Genomic DNA, 19,196 nt, shown 5'->3' with positions numbered 1-19,196 from the left:
AAATTATTCAATATCTACCTAATTCCTACAGATAAGAACAAAGTCTAGGGAATAGTTATCACAACATCACGTACAACCACTCAGTATGAGCTTTCAAGCTTATTAAATCAGCATTTGTCAAACCACCTGTAAGAGTGTTGTATTTGGGGCACACCTGTCCATGTATGTATTTGCCATTGAGGTCTTGTGTGTTATTTCTCCAAAAAAGATGCTTGTGCCTGGAATGACATTAATATAGTTTACCTTTCTTATATATTTTTATACTGTTTAAGGTGCTGCATGAGTTTCTTAGGCATCCCTGATAATTTTGACCCATTTGTGGGTAAGGGGGAAACTCGAAACCTGACAAACTGTGAGGCAGTTTCTAGGCCAATGGGTATTTTAGGCTCACAGTATCTAACAGTCTATGTGCTTTCACAGTTTATTTAATTGTACTAAATCTGGTTATGCACAATTAATTAAATAATTTCAAGGGTCAGTGGTGTGTCCCAGATTTCCTCACACCACATAATTGAAGATAAATTGGTGAACTGTGGAAAGACTTTAGACTTAATTAGACTGCAATGAAGACAGTGTTTTGCTACATGAATATAAGACAGTAACCAAAAAAGTCACACCCCAGAAAGTAGCCTTGTGTTCCCCAGCCAGATAGCCTTCCCATTATTGATGTCCATGGAGATGGGCTGTGATTTTCAGGTTAGCTAACAATCCATCTCATATAAATGCCATTTGTAGTGTACATACTCATGCTAAAGACAACATTTCTTTTTAACTACTGCCAACAAAATATTTCTAAGACCTACTTATGAGCAAATTTTATTAAACAAGAATCCGGGATGCTATGGTAAACCCTCACTGCACCACTTCTTGAAGCTCATTGTAAACAGTCTCTGATCTCTATAGTATTTATCTTTCTACTTAAACGCTTTTCTCCAGCCAACATCAAAACTGGTTTGCAGTGCCAAAACACACAGCAGGCTGGGTGCACAGGGGAAGAGTTCTGGGAAGTGCTCTGAGTAATGGGCCAAATTTGGACGGGGATTAAACTGTACTCAAGATAACAGATCCACACGCAGAGCAATAATCAAACTGGGCATGGCATGTGGAGCGCGCCTTGTGGGATGACTACTCTGGCCTAGGACATGATTTCTTTTATCTTTGTCCTATTTCCCAGGTCATAGGGGTTTCCTTATTAGCTCAACTACAATGGTTATTGGCAAGATAAAGAGTTTATCAAGTGGGTTCACTCACAATGGGAGTTGTCCAACACTCTGGAATTGTGAGACATGCTATCATTTAATGCAATGAGCTACCCTCATTTTATTTCCTAGGAAAATGATGCTGTGTGTGTGTGTGTGTGTGTGTGTGTGTGTCTGTATTTTATATACACACTATTTTTATGTATTTTGGAAAAAGTGAATTAAAATTTATTAGGAGAATTTCACATCGTTCTTTGAGATTGCAGAATCTGTACTTTGGAAATGGCCAGAGATAGTGGATGAGGAGGCAGCCTTAGAAACCTAATTTAAAATCACTGAAATCACCTAAGTCACACGAAAGGCAGTCCTTAACTGTGGGTTTTCTCCTCCAGGCAGTGATGAGCTGAAGCCAGAACAGCAGCACCCTCTCCCTTCCTACCTGGAATACAGGCACAACGCCTCCATTCGGGTGTATCAGACTAATTATTTTGCCAGCAAATGTGCCGAAAATCCTAACAGCAACTCCAAGAGTTTTAACATTAAGCTTGGAGCAGAGATGGAGAGCCTAGGTGGAAAATGCGATCCCACTCAGCAAAAATTCTGTGATGGACCACTGAAGCCACACACTGCCTACAGGTTAGATGTATTACCACTGTTTTGCTAGAAGGGACATGCTACATTACTAGGCACTCAGCTGTCTGAGCATCTGATGCATGTGAGCTTCCATAGATTAATAACCTACATTACAAGAGTACTCTGCATTTTACTGGGTAATTTATAAAAGTTGGATTCCTGCCTCCACTTGCAGGTGATGTGTGAAAAGGGACTTCAGCACTATGCAAAAGCTCCAATTCATTAAGGGAAGAACTGAAGGTTCTTAATAGATTGTTCTTTCTTCTACAATTTTTTTTTTTTTTTTTTTTTTTTTTTTTTGTGACAGAATCTTACTCTATTGCCCAGACTGGAGTGCAGTGGTGCCATCTCGGCTCACTGCAACCTCCGCCCCCCTGGTTCAAGCAATTCTCTTGCCTCAGCCTCCCGAGTAGCTGGGATTACAAGTGCATGCCACCACACCTGGCTAATTTTTGTATTTTTAGTAGAGACAGGGTTTCACCATGTTGGCCAGGCTGGTCTCCAACTCCTGGCCTCAAGTGATCTGCCTGCCTCGGCCTCCCAAAGTGCTGGGATTACAGGTGTGAGCCACCATGCCCGGCCCTTCTACAACTTTTTAAATATGAGTCCAATACTTTACCTTGCTCATTATTGTAAAAATGTCCAAATAAAATGACTGAGTTTAGGGACATCCGAAAACAATATGAAGTTATATCTTCTACTTATAATGTGAACTGAGATTATACTCACTTATTTACCTTCTAAAGCATCTAAAGATGGAAGCGCTCGTTGCTCCAGACAGAACTCTGGAAGGCAAAGGCCCCTGAATGAATGGGAACACCCTTTTTTCCCCATGCAGATGACTAACGAAAAGGAGCAGCTGTTTGGCTTTGGCTCCGGGAAACATCACTGCAGTCACTAGGCCCTTCTGCCCTAGGAACTGGCAGTGCTGTTGTTCTGCACTGTGTTTTCAGAAAGCAGGTACAAGCAGAAGTATATAGCATCCCAATCAGCATCCTCAAGAGAAAGGGAACCTAGGCTACTGTCTTGGATATAGAGCTACTGACATCCAAGATTATTACTTCTGCAGAGGATGTACCTTCTCTGTTGGGTGTTGGAAGAGCTGATACCTAACCAATATGGCAGTAAATTAGGTTTTCCATGGGCCAGCGTTCATTCTGCTTTGTTGATGCTGAGGTCTTATTGGTTCTCACATATTTGAAGTATCACTCCTAGGTCTCAGTAGAAAAAAACTCTCCTGCCAGTTCCAAAAGGAGACTATGACACAGCATTACACCCGAGAGAGTTCTTAGCCCCTCCCTCACATCAAAAAAGTCAGACAGATGTTTTTCCTAAAACAAAGCACTCATTTTTGGCAGGAACTCTGTAAAGCTACCTTTATCCAGGACTCACCAGACACTTACTGTTACCTCCCAGCCAAGGTCAGCACCTCCAGATTAAACACACACAAACTTTTTAGTCATACTTACTTCAAAAAGAGACCATATGAGCCTACCTAAAGGAAATGAGATTTCAGAAGAACAAGGGAGAAACATAAAAGATCCAAAAACCAGGATTTATCATTTCCTATAAGGATCAAGAGATGCGGCCGGGCGTGGAGGCTCATGCCTGTGATCCCAGCACTTTGGGAAGCCGAGGTGGGCGAATCACTTGAGGTCAGGAGTTCGAGACTAGCCTGGCCAACATGGTAAAACTCCATCTCTACTAAAAACACAAAAGTTAGCCAGGCATGGTGGTGCATGCCTGTAATCCCAGCTACTCGGGAAGCTGAGGCAGGAGAATTGCTTGAACCCTGGAGGTGGAGGTTACAGTGAGCTGAGATCAGCCTGGGTGACAGAGCAAGACTCCATCTAAAAAACAAAAAAGAAAAAAAAAAAGATTCAAGAGATTCCTCAGCTCCTTGGTTACCTGGGCTCAAGGAAACTCGAGCAAAAGTCACCTAAGGGCTATTTTCTTTTTGAGTTGGAAAATTGAGGCTGATTTAGTTTATTTACTTATGGAAAGGGAAGGGGTGAAGATAACTCATTACTAAATTTCAAAGAGAGTAAGAAGCTATAAAAAATTTGTGTCTGGACCAGAGCCCACCAATCTCCCAGCACCCATAGTAGCTGCGGAGGTCTTTGGAAGAGCCCCTGCATTTGAGTTCCAGCTCTGCCACTTTTTAACTGTGTAAGCAGCATTTCAATTCTCTAATCCTCATCATCCTCACCTGCAAAGCTCCATAAGGTTGTCCTAAGTAGTAGTCCTGAGTATGTGACAGATCAAACCTAGTCATGTCCCTTCTATATTAAGGTTTTCCCATAGTTCCCATTCACTTACCAGAGCAAGAGCAGATTCCAGCACAGGGCATACTAAGCCCTGCTTTCTCCTGCCTGCCTCACCAGCCTTGTCTCCAACCATATTTGCTCCAAGTACCCACTGCTCTCTTGCTACTCCTCACTCCTCAGAGTTCCTGAATGTGACATGGTTCTTTTATACCCCTGAGCCTTTGCATAATTTCACTCTCAGATGCTTTCCGCTCTTATCTGGCTGGCGAATTCTCCACACACTTCAAAAGCCAGCTCAACCCTCAACCACCCACACTATCCTGTCAACCCGCAGCTGGGCAGTTGGGTGCTCCATCAGCTCCATGTCCACGTCCACATCACTGTCTCCTTACATTCCTCTAATCCTACATTTATAGTGGCTTTTAACCCTTTATCAAATTACCTGCCCTCTTCACTAGACTGCAAGAACTCACAGTCCAACAAGGGAGACAGATGTATCATTGGTTACAAAACAATATGGCAAGTTCCTGGCACAAAAGATGTGCTTGTGAAATGTTTATGAACAAATACGGGAATGAGCCAAGATGCTCTAAGGAAGTCACACATTGGTGTTATGGCGTCATCATCTCTGTGTACATATTTGTCTTTCAGAACACACCTTTCCTATATTTCTCCAATATATATGTTTACTTCAGTATTGTTAAAAGCATGCCAGACAGATAATGCTTGATGAGAGCAGGTGTCGTCTCCCAAAGCACATCAGAAAACCACATGCAAATCAGCCTCTTGTGTGGTGGCTGCTGAACTCAGTCCAGTCAGAATTCTGCCTGTCTCAAGACAATCATCACCACAGTGACCCTCCTTGTTGTTAGGCATCCTTTTTTCCAAAGGGAATAGGTGGATAGGAAATAGCACGGAAAAAGAATAATTAGGATTGAGAAATGGGAAATGCTAGGTTTAGCTGATATGCAAGTTTATTATGTCAACAGATATAATGTGTTTCATTCATTGTTGGGTTCCTGTGATTCACATGTATTATTCCATTGTTCCATATGGAAAGAGAAAGGGCAGATCATTATGGTGAGAGAGTTGGAAGGTTAGGAAAGTGCTGGTCTGGTTTTGTTTTTATTCTAAATAGAAGAGCAGTGTGACCATAGTAAGGTGGTCAGCTTCTCCTGACCTCGTTCTCTTCAAAGGAAGGAAACTGAACCACATGATCTCTAACTTTCTGCTATAGAATTCTGATTCTGGACACATTTAAAGTGGAAAAAAAATCTATCAGATATTTGTTCATTAAAAATAATGTCTTGTTATTGTGTCATATTCATAATTATCTTTCTATAATATATTCAGCACATGTTTTATTGCCTTCTCTGGCAATACGTGTTGTTGGGTGATAGATAAATAAGGTGGAACCACTGCCTTCAAGAAGCTTACAGTGTGGAGACAGAAAGAAGCCACATCTGCAAAATAGAGGCCGAAATGTTGAAGGACATAAGGAATAAAGGAAAATAAATTCTGTGAAGGTTCAGAAGGCTTCTCAAAGGATGTATTAAAACACAGGAAAGGATTTAGAAATACCCAGATAGGGACAGAAGGAGATTTAATGTGGAAGGAATAGTGGGAGTCAAAGTGTGGAGTTTTAAATACACAAATTGTTTAGAGAAGAACAAACAGTCCAGTTTCAAACAGAGGGTGAATAAAAAGGAGTAGACTGGGATGATAGGACGAGAGAGGACTGTGGGTGGGTGCTAAGTGCTGGGCTGGGGAAAGTAGTTGTGATATTCATTTTTGGAAAAGTTTTAAGGGAAGAGTGCCTGATAACCCATTAATTTTAAGCTGAACCTATACTAGGTAATTATCTCCTTCCTAAAGGTCCTTTTTATCTGCATCCATTCAGTACTTTGTGTTTACACTTGTGATTTCAGAGCAGACCATGTCAAGGTTGTTATAGCTTTTATTTTACAGATGAGGCATAAAGAACTTTAGGGACCATTCAAGTAGCCAGCAATGGAGTAAGAGGGAGAACTAGACTTCAGATCCTCTTGTTCCTAGCCCAGGCTTTTTTCATCCTTCCTACAAAAGTCATGGCCTGTGTGTGTATGTGTGTGTATGTATGTGTGTGTGTGTCTGTGTGTGAGAGAGAGAGAGTCTTGCTGTGTTGCCCAGGCTGGAGTGCAGTGGCATGATCTCAGCTCACTGCAACCTCCACTTTTTGGATTCAAGCGATTCTCATGCCTCAGCCTCCCAAGTAGCTGGGACTACAGGCACACATCACCATGGGCCTGGCTAATTTTTGTATTTTTAATAGAGATAGGGTTTCACCATGTTGGCCAGTCTGGCCTCAAATTCTTGGCCTCATGTGATCTGCCTGCCCTGGCCTCCCAAATTGCTGGAATTACAGGCATGAGCCACTGGGCCCAGCCAGAAGTCATTGCTTTTAACCAAAAATTAAGCCGTGAGGAAATAAGAAAAGAGATGTGCACTAGGAGCCAGAAATATGAAGTTCAGTTTTCATTCATCATCTTTCTGTGTGATCTTCGAGAAGACATGGACTCTCTCCTAGCTTCAGGTTCCAAACCTCTGAAGTAATATAATAAACTTCTTTATTATATTGGAGAGGTTGAACATGATCAAACAGAAACATGTTTGAAAAAGTCCTTATGGCTGGGCGCGATGGCTCACACTTGTAATCCCAGCACTTTGGGAGGCCAAGACAGGCAGATAGCTTGAGCCCAGGAGTTCAAGACCAGCCTGGACAACATGGCAAAGCCCCATCTGTAATAAAAATACAAAAATTAGCTGGCCATGGTAGTGGGCACTTGTAATCCCAGCTACTCAGGAGGCTGGGGTTGGAGGATCACTTGAGCTCGAGAGGTGGAGGTTGCAGTGTGCACTCCAACCTGGTGACAGAGTAAGATCCTGTCTCAAAAAAAAAAAAAAAAGAAGAAAGAAAAAGAAAAAAAGTCTTTCCACACTTATAAATAAGAAACTCTTATCAGAGAGACACTGAATTTCCAAATGTATAATAAATTAGCAACACATTTGCCAAGGTACTGGTACTATAGTGGTTAGCATAGCTGCCTTCCAAAATTAGCAAAACACACCAACTCCTCACCTTCCCCTTTAATGTGTGGTGACTGCTTGTTTCCCTTTGTGGACCTTTCTCAATATACTTCCATTAACAGGCTGTTATTCCTGGAAGAACACCTTTTGACTTGGAATGGATCTTTTGGAGATGGAAGTTATAGATGTGATTTATCATTATCATCTTGATGTTCATTTTACAGGATTACACTCGGATCTGGGCATGAGTTAGAAGAAGGGGGAGCAGGGTCAGAACAATTTGCCCTGGCCTAGTACTGCTTCAGCATTATCACAGGACATGCCCAGATACCTCTGGGTTCAAGAAATATAGATTAAAAAAAAAAAAGAGTACTTCTCGTCACTTTCATAGAATTGAAATTAACACTAGTAGAAGTTTTCCCATATAAACCAAGCCTAATACTCCATCAGTTCAATTAGAGAATCTTCACAATAGGAGGGACTCAAGAAGTCACCCAAGCCAATCTTTAACTTAGTGCAGCGATGCCCTCCTCCAGCTTCCCTGGGACTGCTTCTCCTCCAGCCTCTACTTGAAACCCACTCCCATCCTCCAACCCCCAGTGACTGGGAGCTCTCAACCTAGGAGGCAGCTCATATTCTAATGTTAGAAAACAGCTTAATGTTCCTAAACTCCTCCTTCCTTATAAATTCAGCCTACAGAGCCTAATTCTTCCTTCAAGAAGAAAAATAATCATGTTGTTTTCCTCTTCTACATGGCAGCCTTCCTTAAATCTGAAGCTAAATATTATATCCCTTGAAGTCTTCTGTATCATTGTTCAGGTCAGTCACCTCAAATGATCTCTAATTCATCCTAAAATATGCCCCCAGAAATTGAGTGCAGCTCTCCAGACTGGGCTGACTTATGCAGCGAGCACGAAACTTAGGTCCTATGAGAGGGATCACAGGCTTCTCATTCAAGCAGAGGTTACAAATCTGTGTGTTTGTAGCTGCATCTTGCTTGTTTATTGAATTTATGACCAGCTGATTTTCAGGCACTATCCCACATGGACATATGGACAGCCACCTCAGCAACTCTCCTGCTCAGGTGACTGGAATAACTCCAGTGTCAGCTGGATAGTTCTAAATCAACGCCTCACTGTCCCTCTAAATCAAGTATATCCCAAGCAAAGTGTATCCTCCTTCTTCACCAGTCTGTCAATTTTTTTTTTTTTTTTTTTTTTTTTTGAGATGGAGTCCTGCTTTGTCACCCAGGCTGGAGTGCAGTGGCATGATCTTGGCTCACTGCAGCCTCCATCTCCCATGTTCAAGTGATTCTCCTGCCTCAGCCTCCCAAGTAGCCAGGATTACAGGTGCCCACCACCAAGCCCGGCTAATTTTTGTATTTTTAGCAGAGATGGGGTTTTGCCATGTTGGCCAGGCTGGTCTCAAACTCCTGACCTCAGGTGATCCGCCTGCCTCAGCCTCCCAAAGTGCTGGGATTACAGGCGTGAGCCACCGCGCCCAGCCTCTCTCCTTATTTCTATCAATGATCCCATTGTTCTCTTGAGTGACATGAGCTCAAGTCTTAGGCCATCCTTGATTCCTCCCTGCTTCTCTTCAGTCTGGGCCCCACCTAGTTCCTCCTCTCAGTGCCTTTCAGTCTTCTTTCCATTCTCATTGCCAGGGCTCCAGGCCAGGGCCCTGTGTCGTTGGCCTGACTATCTCAGCAGTCTCTTCATTGAGCTCTCTGCTCCCAGCCACCTTACCTCCTATGCCCACACAGTTTCCTCCATACTCTACCATTCCTCATTTGCCACTGTATATATGCTTTCTTATTTTGCTGTTTGACTGATTCCTTTATATTTTGTCTTTCAAGTTTCCAAGACTAGTGACCATACATCTCTTTTTAACTTCAGCGATTTATAAAGGCCTTTAACAAATATTTCCTGTTGACAATAAATATGATATTAGAATATTTTTAGATAAAATGACCTTTAGAAAATAGTGCCAAAAGATGAGATATGTAAGTTAAAATAACAACAACAACAATAATATTGATATTTGGGCCACTTGACTTCGCTAATGGGCATCTCAGAATTACTTCCTCCACAACTGATCTGTCTGGATCTTCTCAAACCCCCCAGTCTACTTCTCCATAGTTTTCCCTCCTGTTAGTAGATGACACCTCCATTCTTCCAGTTGTTCCCCAGCCAGAACATGTGGAATCATCCATACTCTACATTCATCAGCAAATCTTTTAGTTCTTCCTTCGATATATCCAACACTTCTCACTCACTGCCTTCATCACTACCATTCTGAATAAAGCAGTCCCACATGCTTTATTCCCATTGCTTTCCATCTTCCTTACCCTGCTCTTTTCTTTTTCATAGCACACATCTCATCTGATTTATTATATTTGTGTGTCTATTGTCTGACTTCCTCCATGACAATGTAACCCCTGGAATGGCAGGGACTTTGTTTTGTTCCTTGCGAAGTCCCAGCTCCTAGAACAGTGATTGGCGTGTGGCAGGGGCTCAATAAATATTTATGAATAAATTGATGAATGAATGCATGAACCCGGGTCTATCTGATTCCATAACTCATATTCTACCCTGCTACACACTGACCAGGAACCCGCCCTATTTCTCCTTGACCACATTTTTCAGCTACTGTGTTCAACAACTAATTTATAGTTAAATAAATTGGTTTTCTTTTCAGAATCAGCATTCGAGCTTTTACACAGCTCTTTGATGAGGACCTGAAGGAATTCACAAAGCCACTCTATTCAGACACATTTTTTTCTTTACCCATCACTACTGAATCAGGTAAGGCTAACCTTTACATCATGTTCTACCAACTGCCATGTCACCTACAAGAGCCTCTAATGGGGAGATAGTGGCTGATGGTGGGGGGAACATTTATTTTCATTTGAAACTTAATCTTTATGTGACCAAAAATTGATGTGGATCAAAGAGATTGTACAACTTCTCTAGAAGAATGGATTGAAAGGGGGTTAATCTAAAAAGAAGGTGGAAGTATAGTATTTTTTTCTATTAAAAATGAATTATTTTCTAAATAGTGAATGAAAACCATTAAAATCAAGAGTTTTCACAGGCCAAAATATAAGTTACTACAAAAGGCTTTCAGTTAAAAGTGAGAATGTATATATGCATACACACAGAAATGCTCAGGAAAAAAAGACTAAAAGAAAAAAACACCAAAGTATTAATGATGTGTATCTCAAAGTAATGGAACTACAGGTGATTTTTCTTCCTTTTGCTTATTATGTGTTGACTTTGTAGTATTAAAAACCATTAATATAAAAGACTATACATACCAATTTCTGAAAGAGACTTCTCTAGTGTGTTAGAGGGAAAGCCTGAGTAATAATAGTGGCTAGTATTTACTGTTCACCTTCTCTATGGAGACACAGTTTTAAGCATTTTACATGGAATAACTTGTCCAATTCTCATGACAGTCTTTTGAGGTAGATGCTATTATCATCCCCATTTTAAAGATGAGGACATGAGGCACCAAGAGATTAAGTAATTTGCCCAAGATGGTGCAGCTGAAAGTCTGGCACTTTCTGCCCAAGTGTACAACTTCTGCACTGCCCTGTCTCTGAATACTTCCACCAGGCTGAGAATAGCATCATTTCATCACCTTCTTTCTCAACACCATCGTCTGTGTAGCCTTTTCCTGGAACCCGTGTTCTGCAGTGCTTGATCTCCGGGTCTGGGAAGTTCTTTACAGCTAAAACTGTCTCTCGTGCTGCATGACAAAAGATGACTCAGCCTCACAAACATTCCAATCTATTTATGCCAAATATAGGGATAATCTCCCAATTTCAAGCCAAAGGGGGATGAGAACACAGTTAAGAGGATTTAGATGTCTTTACTTATAATTTAATGTAGGGACTTTGTAAACACAATCCTTTCCTCTTTGAAATATTGTTACACGACAAAAATTGCATGTAGTCCAGTACAGGAAGACAGTAAATGTATATTCAAAAAAGGATATTAACAACATTCAAGGAAAGATGATTGTGTTGATTTGATGAGTCTTGAAAAGCAACATGGAACAAACAAATCTAAGGTCTTAAAATGCAACTTCAAAAATGGGCCACTTCATAGACCTAAATTTAAGGGATAACACAGTAACACTTTTACAAGAAAACATAGGTGTAAATCTTTGTAACCTTGGATTAGCAAATAGCTTTTTAGATATGACACCAAAAGCATAAGCTACAAAAGAAAAAATGGATACTTTGGATTTAATCAAAATTAAAAACTTGTGCTTTAAAGGACACTATCAATAAAGTAAAAAGACAACCTACAGAATAGGGAGAAAGTATTTATTTTCCAAATCACATATCTGATAAGGGCTGAGTATCTAGCATATAAAGAAATCTTACCTCGCCTCGCAATTTAATAATAAAAACATAAATTATACTATATATATAGCATAATATATATTTTTTTTATTTTTATTTATTTTTATTTTTTTTGAGACAGAGTCTGGTTGTGTTGCCCAGGCTGGCGTGCAGTGGTGTGATCTCGGTTCGCTGCAAGCTCCACCTCCCGGGTTCATGCCATTCTCCTGCCTCAGCCTCCTAAGTAGCAGGGACTACAGGCGCCTGCCACCACGCCCGGCTAATTTCTTGTATTTTTAGTAGAGACGGGGTTTCACCGTGTTAGCCAGGATGTTCTCGATCTCCTGACCTCATGATCCGCCTGTCTCGGCCTCCCAAAGTGCTGGGATTACAGGCGTGAGCCACCGCGCCAGGCCATATAGATATATATTTTTTCAAGACGGAGTCTTGCTCTGTCACCCAAGCTGTAGTGTGGTGATGCCACCTTGGCTCACTGCAACCTCCACCTCCCAGGTTCAAGCAATTCTCCTGCCTCAGCCTCCCCAGTAGCTGGGACTACAGGCATGCGCCACCACACCCGGCTAATTTTTGCATTTTTAGTAGAGACAAGGTTTCACCATGTTGGCCAGGCTGGTCTCGAACTCCTGGCCTTGTGATCTGCCTGCCTCGGCCTCCCAAAATGCTGGGATTACAGGCATGAGCCACCGTGCCCAGCCAAATTACACAATATTTAAATGGGCAAAGGCTCTGAATAGACATTTCTCCGAAGAAGATGTACAGTTGACTAATAAGCACATGAAAAGATGCTCAACATCATTAGTCATTAGGGAAATGCAAATCAAAATCACAAGAAGATACCACTTCACACCCAGTAGCATGGCTATAATCAAAAAGACAGTAACAAGAGTTAGTGAGGATATGAAGAAATCAGAACCTTCCATACACTGCTTATGAGAATGTAAAATGGTGTCACTGCTTTGAAAAACAGTTTATAGAAATATTAAACCTAGAGTTACCATACGACCCAGCAATTTCACTCCTCAGTATATACCCAGGAGAAATGAAAACATATGTCCACATGGAAACTTGTACATGAATGTTCATAGCTGCATTATTCATAATCGCCAAAAAGTAGAAGCAATTTAAATGTCCATCAATGGATAAACAAAATGTGATATATCCATACAATGGACTATTATTCAACCGTAAAAAGGAATGAAATCTTGGTATATACTATAATATGGATGAACCTTGAAAACGTTATGCTAAGTGAAAGGAGCCAGTCACAAAAGATCATAGATTTATGATTTCATTTCTATGAAACGTCCAGAATAGGCAAATCCACAGACACAGAAAGTAGATTAGTGGTTGCCAGGGATCGCGGGGAGGGAGGAATGGGACTGACTGCTAATAGGTATGCGGTTTCTTTTGAGGGTGATGAAAATGTTTTAAAATTGATTGTGGTGACATTTGCAAAACTCTGACTATACTAAAGACCATTGAATTGTACAATTTAGATGGGTGAGTTGCATGCTATGTGAATGATGTTTCAATAAAGCTATTTTAAAAATGAGGCCACTCTTACCTCTTCATAAACTCCCAGTAGCGGTACCATACCAGATAATAAAAATAAGACTTCTTGAAATAGCTCCAAGCAATCCACTGGATTTTCCAAAGCCCCAGATGCTGTGTAACATGTTTTATATAAATGAAATTGCATTTTTATCTTGGTGGCAAACTTACGGCCTTTATCTTAGGTGCCCCAAGCTTTATATACAAGTGCAAAGTCCAAAATTCCTCTATAAGCTATACACCATTAACTTCAAAAGTATACAGTGACACCTGGCCTCACTGCTACAGGGTGGGAGCCAGCCTTTCATCTTCTTAGGTGCATACTCCTAGCCTTTGGAAAGTAAATGCCTCATCATGGGCATCACTTGAATTCTATTTGTAATAACATTACTTGGGAGATAGGGCTTCGATAGCTTTCTTACTGGTTCCCTAGCACTAATTTTCCCACCTGCATTTGTTGTTTCTATCTGGATTATTGTAGAGCCCTTGTTTGGAGCTATTGAAGGTGTGAGTGCTGGTCTGTTTTTAATTGGCATGCTAGTGGCTGTTGTTGCCTTATTGATCTGCAGACAGAAAGTGAGGTAAGTACAAAGATCCTTTTGGCGATTGGACCCACAACTTTAAAAATGCAACTGAAAATTCCCTTTAGGCTGAAAACTGAGCAGGGAAAATAATTTAATTTTTCCAGGTTAAATGGTCACTGTTTTCTCAATAAAAACAAGTCAAACTCTTAAAGCCATGACTCACTTTTCTCAGCTCTTTTATATCCCATTGATGAATTCAGCCCTTAACAAAGGACTGAGGGGCCATCTATAGCTTTATTTAAAGATGAAGTGACTCCTTTTGCACAGGAGAAAAATATTTGTGTGTGTGGTTCATATCCTCATGAAGACAGAGATGTTTGCAAATTGCATGCCCAAGTGCTTTTCTGAAATATCCTGAAAAGTGTGGTTGACATCACCATTTTGTAGTTCATATCTGCCATCCTAATTTAAGAAGGGACCAAAAAGAACCAAATAGCATGTGGCCCCAGTGTCGTGCCTTCTTCTCTTAGTGAATTTTTTTTTCTTAATTTGGCACATGTTCCTCTTTATTGAAGTCGTGTCTGGCATCTGAAATTTACTGGATTTTTTTTAAGCAAAGTTTTATTGAGAATGTGGGAAGTGATTATAACCTGTAGCCAAAAACCAGGAGACAAATCTTCAGTTTTTGCAGAGATCCGTTTCTGGGTGGGAATGATCCACTTTATTCTCTTTCCTTTCCCTCCCTCAGAGATGTTGGCTGAGTGCAAATCTATATGAATACTGAAAAATCCATATTTGCACAAACATCCACAGCCTTACCATAAATGGAAAAATGTGTTCAAGCCAAGTATCATAATCAGAATAAAAGTTATCTCCCTTATGTTTCAGCCATGGTCGAGAAAGACCCTCTGCCCGTCTGAGCATTCGTAGGGATCGACCATTATCTGTCCACTTAAACCTGGGCCAGAAAAGGTAAGCACCACATTTGCCTTCATATAATTTGTTGAAAGATGGTATTATGTGAAATTTGCTAACAAAGTCTTCTTTTGGCTTCCCTTCACAGTAACCGGAAAACTTCTTGGTAAGAGAGAGAACACATTAATTACTACATTATCTGCCTTTGAAATATGAGTCAGAATAGTTATGGCACTTTCCCTTTTCTGCAGTAACTCTCTTTTCTTTTTGTTTCATTTTTAATTACAGTCCAATAAAAATAAATCAGTTTGAAGGGCATTTCATGAAGCTACAGGCTGACTCCAACTACCTTCTATCCAAGGAATACGAGGTACAACTCAGGCAGAATGAAGCTTCAGCATCCCTAGTTCTTAGCAGAATTTCCTTCCTAATGTTTACTGTGTAATCATAGGCTGATTGAGCTCAGAAGTTAGGAGGCTGCTTAGAATCTCAGCTGAGCACTCTTCTCTGCCTAACTACGCCCTGAATAGAATATACCATCTAATCTTAGAGGCCAGCTTGAGCTCCAGAATAACACAGCAAACCAAGGACTACCTGGATCAGATAGGAAGAATGAACAAATTTCAAATGCACACATAATGCTGTCAGATATTCAGCCTGGCCATTTGCTTGGCTGGAAGATGCTGTGGTTTCACAAAAAGCATGTAGCTTTTGGATTTGATTCTCAGGTTTGCCACTTGGGTGACCTGGGGCACATCAGTTATCCTGTCTGAGCCTCACCTGTATAACAGTGAGAACACCTCCCTTGTGGGGCTGTTGTGGGGATCAGAGCTAATGCATGTTGAATACTAGGCATTCATAAACAATAGCTAGTGTATATATTTTCATATTATTATGTATCTCCAGGACTGTATGATTTGCTTTATTCTATTTCATATTCTCCACTTACAAACTTATGTTTGACCTAACAGGAGTTAAAAGACGTGGGCCGAAACCAGTCATGTGACATTGCACTCTTGCCGGAGAATAGAGGGAAGAATCGATACAACAATATATTGCCCTGTAAGTTGTGTCAAAATTTGTAATACTGTCTTCCTCTAGCCATTTCTGCATTTTTCTCCAAAACTGAAATGAGGCTAAAGAAATATAATGTAGCTTGATGTGGACAATCTCAAGCTCTGAATGCCTTTAATAAGAAATAGCTTGTATATTCCTGCACTTCCCTCCAGAGGGATAATAGCCAGTTTAAATTCTGATTATGAAAGTCCTCTTACGCTGTTGACATTTCCCCATGTGATCCTACTGCTTCTCTTTGAAGGCTAAGCAGTAAATGGGGTTAACAGCAAGGGCTCTGACATCAAGCAGACCTGGGTTTGCTTAGCAAAGCCTTCAGTTAGCAATTTCTACTTAAATTTCCTTACCCCATTAGGTAAAGCAATAGAAGGTCGGTTTTCTGGATCGTATTCATTCCAGCAGTGAAAGGGAGCTGGCCACTCCATCAGGCAAATGTGATGTTAGAAAGGGAAGCACAGATGGGGCTTCATGTTGTCTCCTGTGTCTGACTGGTTATAGGCCACCTATGCAACGTGGGGCAAGTTAGTTATCCTGTCTGAGCCTCATTTGCAAAATGGAGATAAGATCACTTCCCATCTGGGGCTGTTGTGGGGATCAGAGCTAAGGCACATCACACACGTCACATAAACTGTAGAAAAATCACTCCAAGACTCAGCAGCAAATCTCTCCTTCCAGATGATGCCACGCGAGTGAAGCTCTCCAATGTAGATGATGATCCTTGCTCTGACTACATCAATGCCAGCTACATCCCTGTAAGTGACCCACTAGGCCACAGTGTTCGCGATGAGATTTTGGTGGGTGGCTACACTGGAGATGCCACTCCTCCATGTTCCCGTTATTCTTAGGTCTGGAAACACCTGTAAATTTCAGAAGAGCATGTCCAAATGCCATAAAAAAATGGGGTATCCAATTTAGTTCCTGCTACGCCACATTTTTCACAATGGCTATAGTCAGATGAAATTATAATGAGCCCAGGATGCATTTTCATAGGTCATCTACTCTCTGCAGTCCTTAACCAAGATGAGAGCTTCCTAAGGAAGATGGACCTCCCCTGCTAAAGCTGCCTAGCTAGAGAAGCTGATCCCATGTTATTTGGAATCTTCACAACCACAGACACAACTCAAAGGTTATATCAAATCTTTGGGCTCTGGTTTTGATTAGCATCTTGCCACCTTCCTATGGCATACTGCAGTGGAAAAAGCTTTCAGGTCAAACAAGTCTAGGTTTGAATCCCACTTCTGCCCCTTGTTGACTCTGTGGCCTTCGGCACATTATGTCTCCTTTTTGGGCCTCCATTTTCTTTTCCAAAAACTGAGGATAATAATATTTACCTCAAGCAACCATCCATTCACTCAATAAACACTTAGAAATTAAGTGCTAACTGAGCTGTTTACAGGCATGGGATAAGATGGAATCCTGACCCTAAAGGAACTCTCAGAAGAGATGAGGCAAGAAAAGGCAATGGCATGGGAAACCTGCCACAGCAGTGCCTCTCCTACGTTGAAAGATGTCTGCGTCATCTGAGGATCTTGTGAAAAGGCAGATTCTGATCCAGCAGGGCTGAGGCAGGGCCTGGGAGTCTGTGTATTTTTTTTCTTTTTTTGAGATGGTCTCGCTGTGTCACCCAGGCTGGAGTGCAGTGGCGCGATCTCTGCTCACTGCAAGCTCCGTCCCCGGGGTTCACGCCATTCTCCTGCCTCAGCCTCCTGAGTAGCTGAGACTACAGGCGCCTGCCACTACGCCCAGCTAATATTTTTTGTATTTTTAGTAGAGATGGGGTTTCACCGTGTTAGCCAGGATGGTCTCAATCTGCTGACCTCATGATCCGCCCGCCTCGGCCTCCCAAAGTGCTGGGATTACAGGCGTGAGCCACTGCGCCCGGCGGAGTCTGCATTTCTGACAAGCCTCTTGGTGATTTCAGCGCTGCTGGTCTGAGAACCGCACTCAGTAGCGAGAGTCTAGAGATTGCCGTGGGGCATCTTGGAGGAGAATATTCCCCAGCAGAGAGAAAGATAAAAGTCTCAGCCAAGCAGGGACCATGCTGAGGATAAGTAAGGATTGGTCAGATGAGAGGCAGTGTTTGGGTGGGCGGCGGTGGCGATGGCAGAGGTGACATAATGTGGAGACCCTGAGGAAAGACAAAGAGAAATAACTTCGACTAGAATTGACAAGGAATTGCTGTCATTGCTGGAGTGCAGAAGGAGTAGATGAAAATATCCCGCTCTTGGACTGTGGTTTGGATTAAATCAGCCCTGACCCGCAACACATTAGATGGTAGATGCTCAGTCAACAGTGGTTTCTCTTCCGTGATGCTTCCTGCGGATGACATATCTTACCAAATTATTCTGACATTGACTATCCAAAATGACTAACACTCTTCTACATTAAATAGGGAAAGAGCCTGATCAGTCCCTCAAACAAACAGTCTACACAAATACCCCTCAACACACACATATAATTGAGGGTGAAGTGTTTTCTAGATCATTGCCTGAGTCCCCCATTTGCTTTCAGAATAGACCCAGGCAAGTAAAAGGGAATGTGGCTCTTAACACTAGTTTAATGTTCTGACCTTTGTCCTTCCTGCTCCCAAGCCTTGACACTTGTATTAGTATCTTTTTCTGAAGTCAGAGACTTGGCAGAGACCTCCCTATCATCTAATCTGAAGAACTCTTTGTTGATAGTTCTGAAGAGGCCCATTGTTTCTGACTCTCCATATTGTAAATTCATTGCAGGGCAACAACTTCAGAAGAGAATACATTGTCACTCAGGGACCGCTTCCTGGCACCAAGGATGACTTCTGGAAAATGGTGTGGGAACAAAACGTTCACAACATCGTCATGGTGACCCAGTGTGTTGAGAAGGGCCGAGTGAGTAAACAGCCTTCCTAACATCCAAGCTTTGCTTTCTGCCACCTGGATAGAATTCTACCCCATCATCAAAGTGAAACCCTGCAAAACCAAGTAGGGATCATGTGAGAACATTGTTAGTGACTTATGCCACTCTGTTCAAAAGACTCTAATAGTAAACCCAAGTGATGCCTGATTCTGGGTCTGAAGTTCCAGTCAAAGCTGTTTCCATTTGAGGACTGGGTTTATCGGCAGTGCCCATTACACCAAAAATTACCTGGCCACTTGGCTACTCCATTCTTCAGTGTATGGCTGGGGGAGAGACCCTGCCAGAGTCACTGGACCTGCCCCTCATCCCAGGAAAGGAGAAGTGAGTTGTAGACTGTGTTGGCAGACACAAAGTAAAATAATAATCCAGACAAATCAATCAAACCCCCTTGTAATGCACTTACCATCTACTTTATATGGTTATTTTGAGGATTAAAATATTGAGGATTAAAAGAGAGATTACGTATAAAGTGCCCAGTATCTGTGCTAAGTAAATATATGCTTACAATCCTCTTCCCCTTGTCTGTATACATGTAAAGGTGAGCTTAGCTAAACGTTCTAACTTCTCAAAGATCTCTTGGCACATGGCCCACGTTAGGACAGTGACATAAAAATATGAACAAAGAAGGGCCAGGAAGACAGTGCCTTCCTCTACCCAACTAGATTTTCTTTAGAAAGAACAATGAATTGTGAACCACAGT

General features: G+C 41.6%; 1 protein-coding gene across 6 annotated transcripts in view; it reads left to right on the top strand.

Annotated features, from left to right (window-relative positions):
* The window catches only part of PTPRB (protein tyrosine phosphatase receptor type B), a 118,737-nt gene that overhangs the window by 84,343 nt on the left and 15,198 nt on the right, over positions 1–19,196 (top strand). For all 6 annotated transcript variants that reach the window (XM_055239626.2, XM_055239625.2, XM_055239630.2 and 3 more), the window contains 9 exons: positions 1,592–1,835; positions 9,863–9,969; positions 13,570–13,669; positions 14,501–14,584; positions 14,676–14,693; positions 14,816–14,897; positions 15,499–15,589; positions 16,277–16,353; positions 18,334–18,468. In XM_055239626.2, coding sequence (XP_055095601.1) covers positions 1,592–1,835; positions 9,863–9,969; positions 13,570–13,669; positions 14,501–14,584; positions 14,676–14,693; positions 14,816–14,897; positions 15,499–15,589; positions 16,277–16,353; positions 18,334–18,468 — 938 coding nt within the window. The remainder of the gene's footprint in view (positions 1–1,591; positions 1,836–9,862; positions 9,970–13,569; positions 13,670–14,500; positions 14,585–14,675; positions 14,694–14,815; positions 14,898–15,498; positions 15,590–16,276; positions 16,354–18,333; positions 18,469–19,196) is intronic.

This window comes from Symphalangus syndactylus, chromosome 13 (assembly GCF_028878055.3).
Source record: "Symphalangus syndactylus isolate Jambi chromosome 13, NHGRI_mSymSyn1-v2.1_pri, whole genome shotgun sequence".
Classification (NCBI taxonomy): Eukaryota; Metazoa; Chordata; class Mammalia; order Primates; family Hylobatidae; genus Symphalangus; species Symphalangus syndactylus.
The sequence above is the reverse complement of the archived record's forward strand: the minus strand, read 5'-3'. Positions and strand labels throughout refer to the sequence as shown.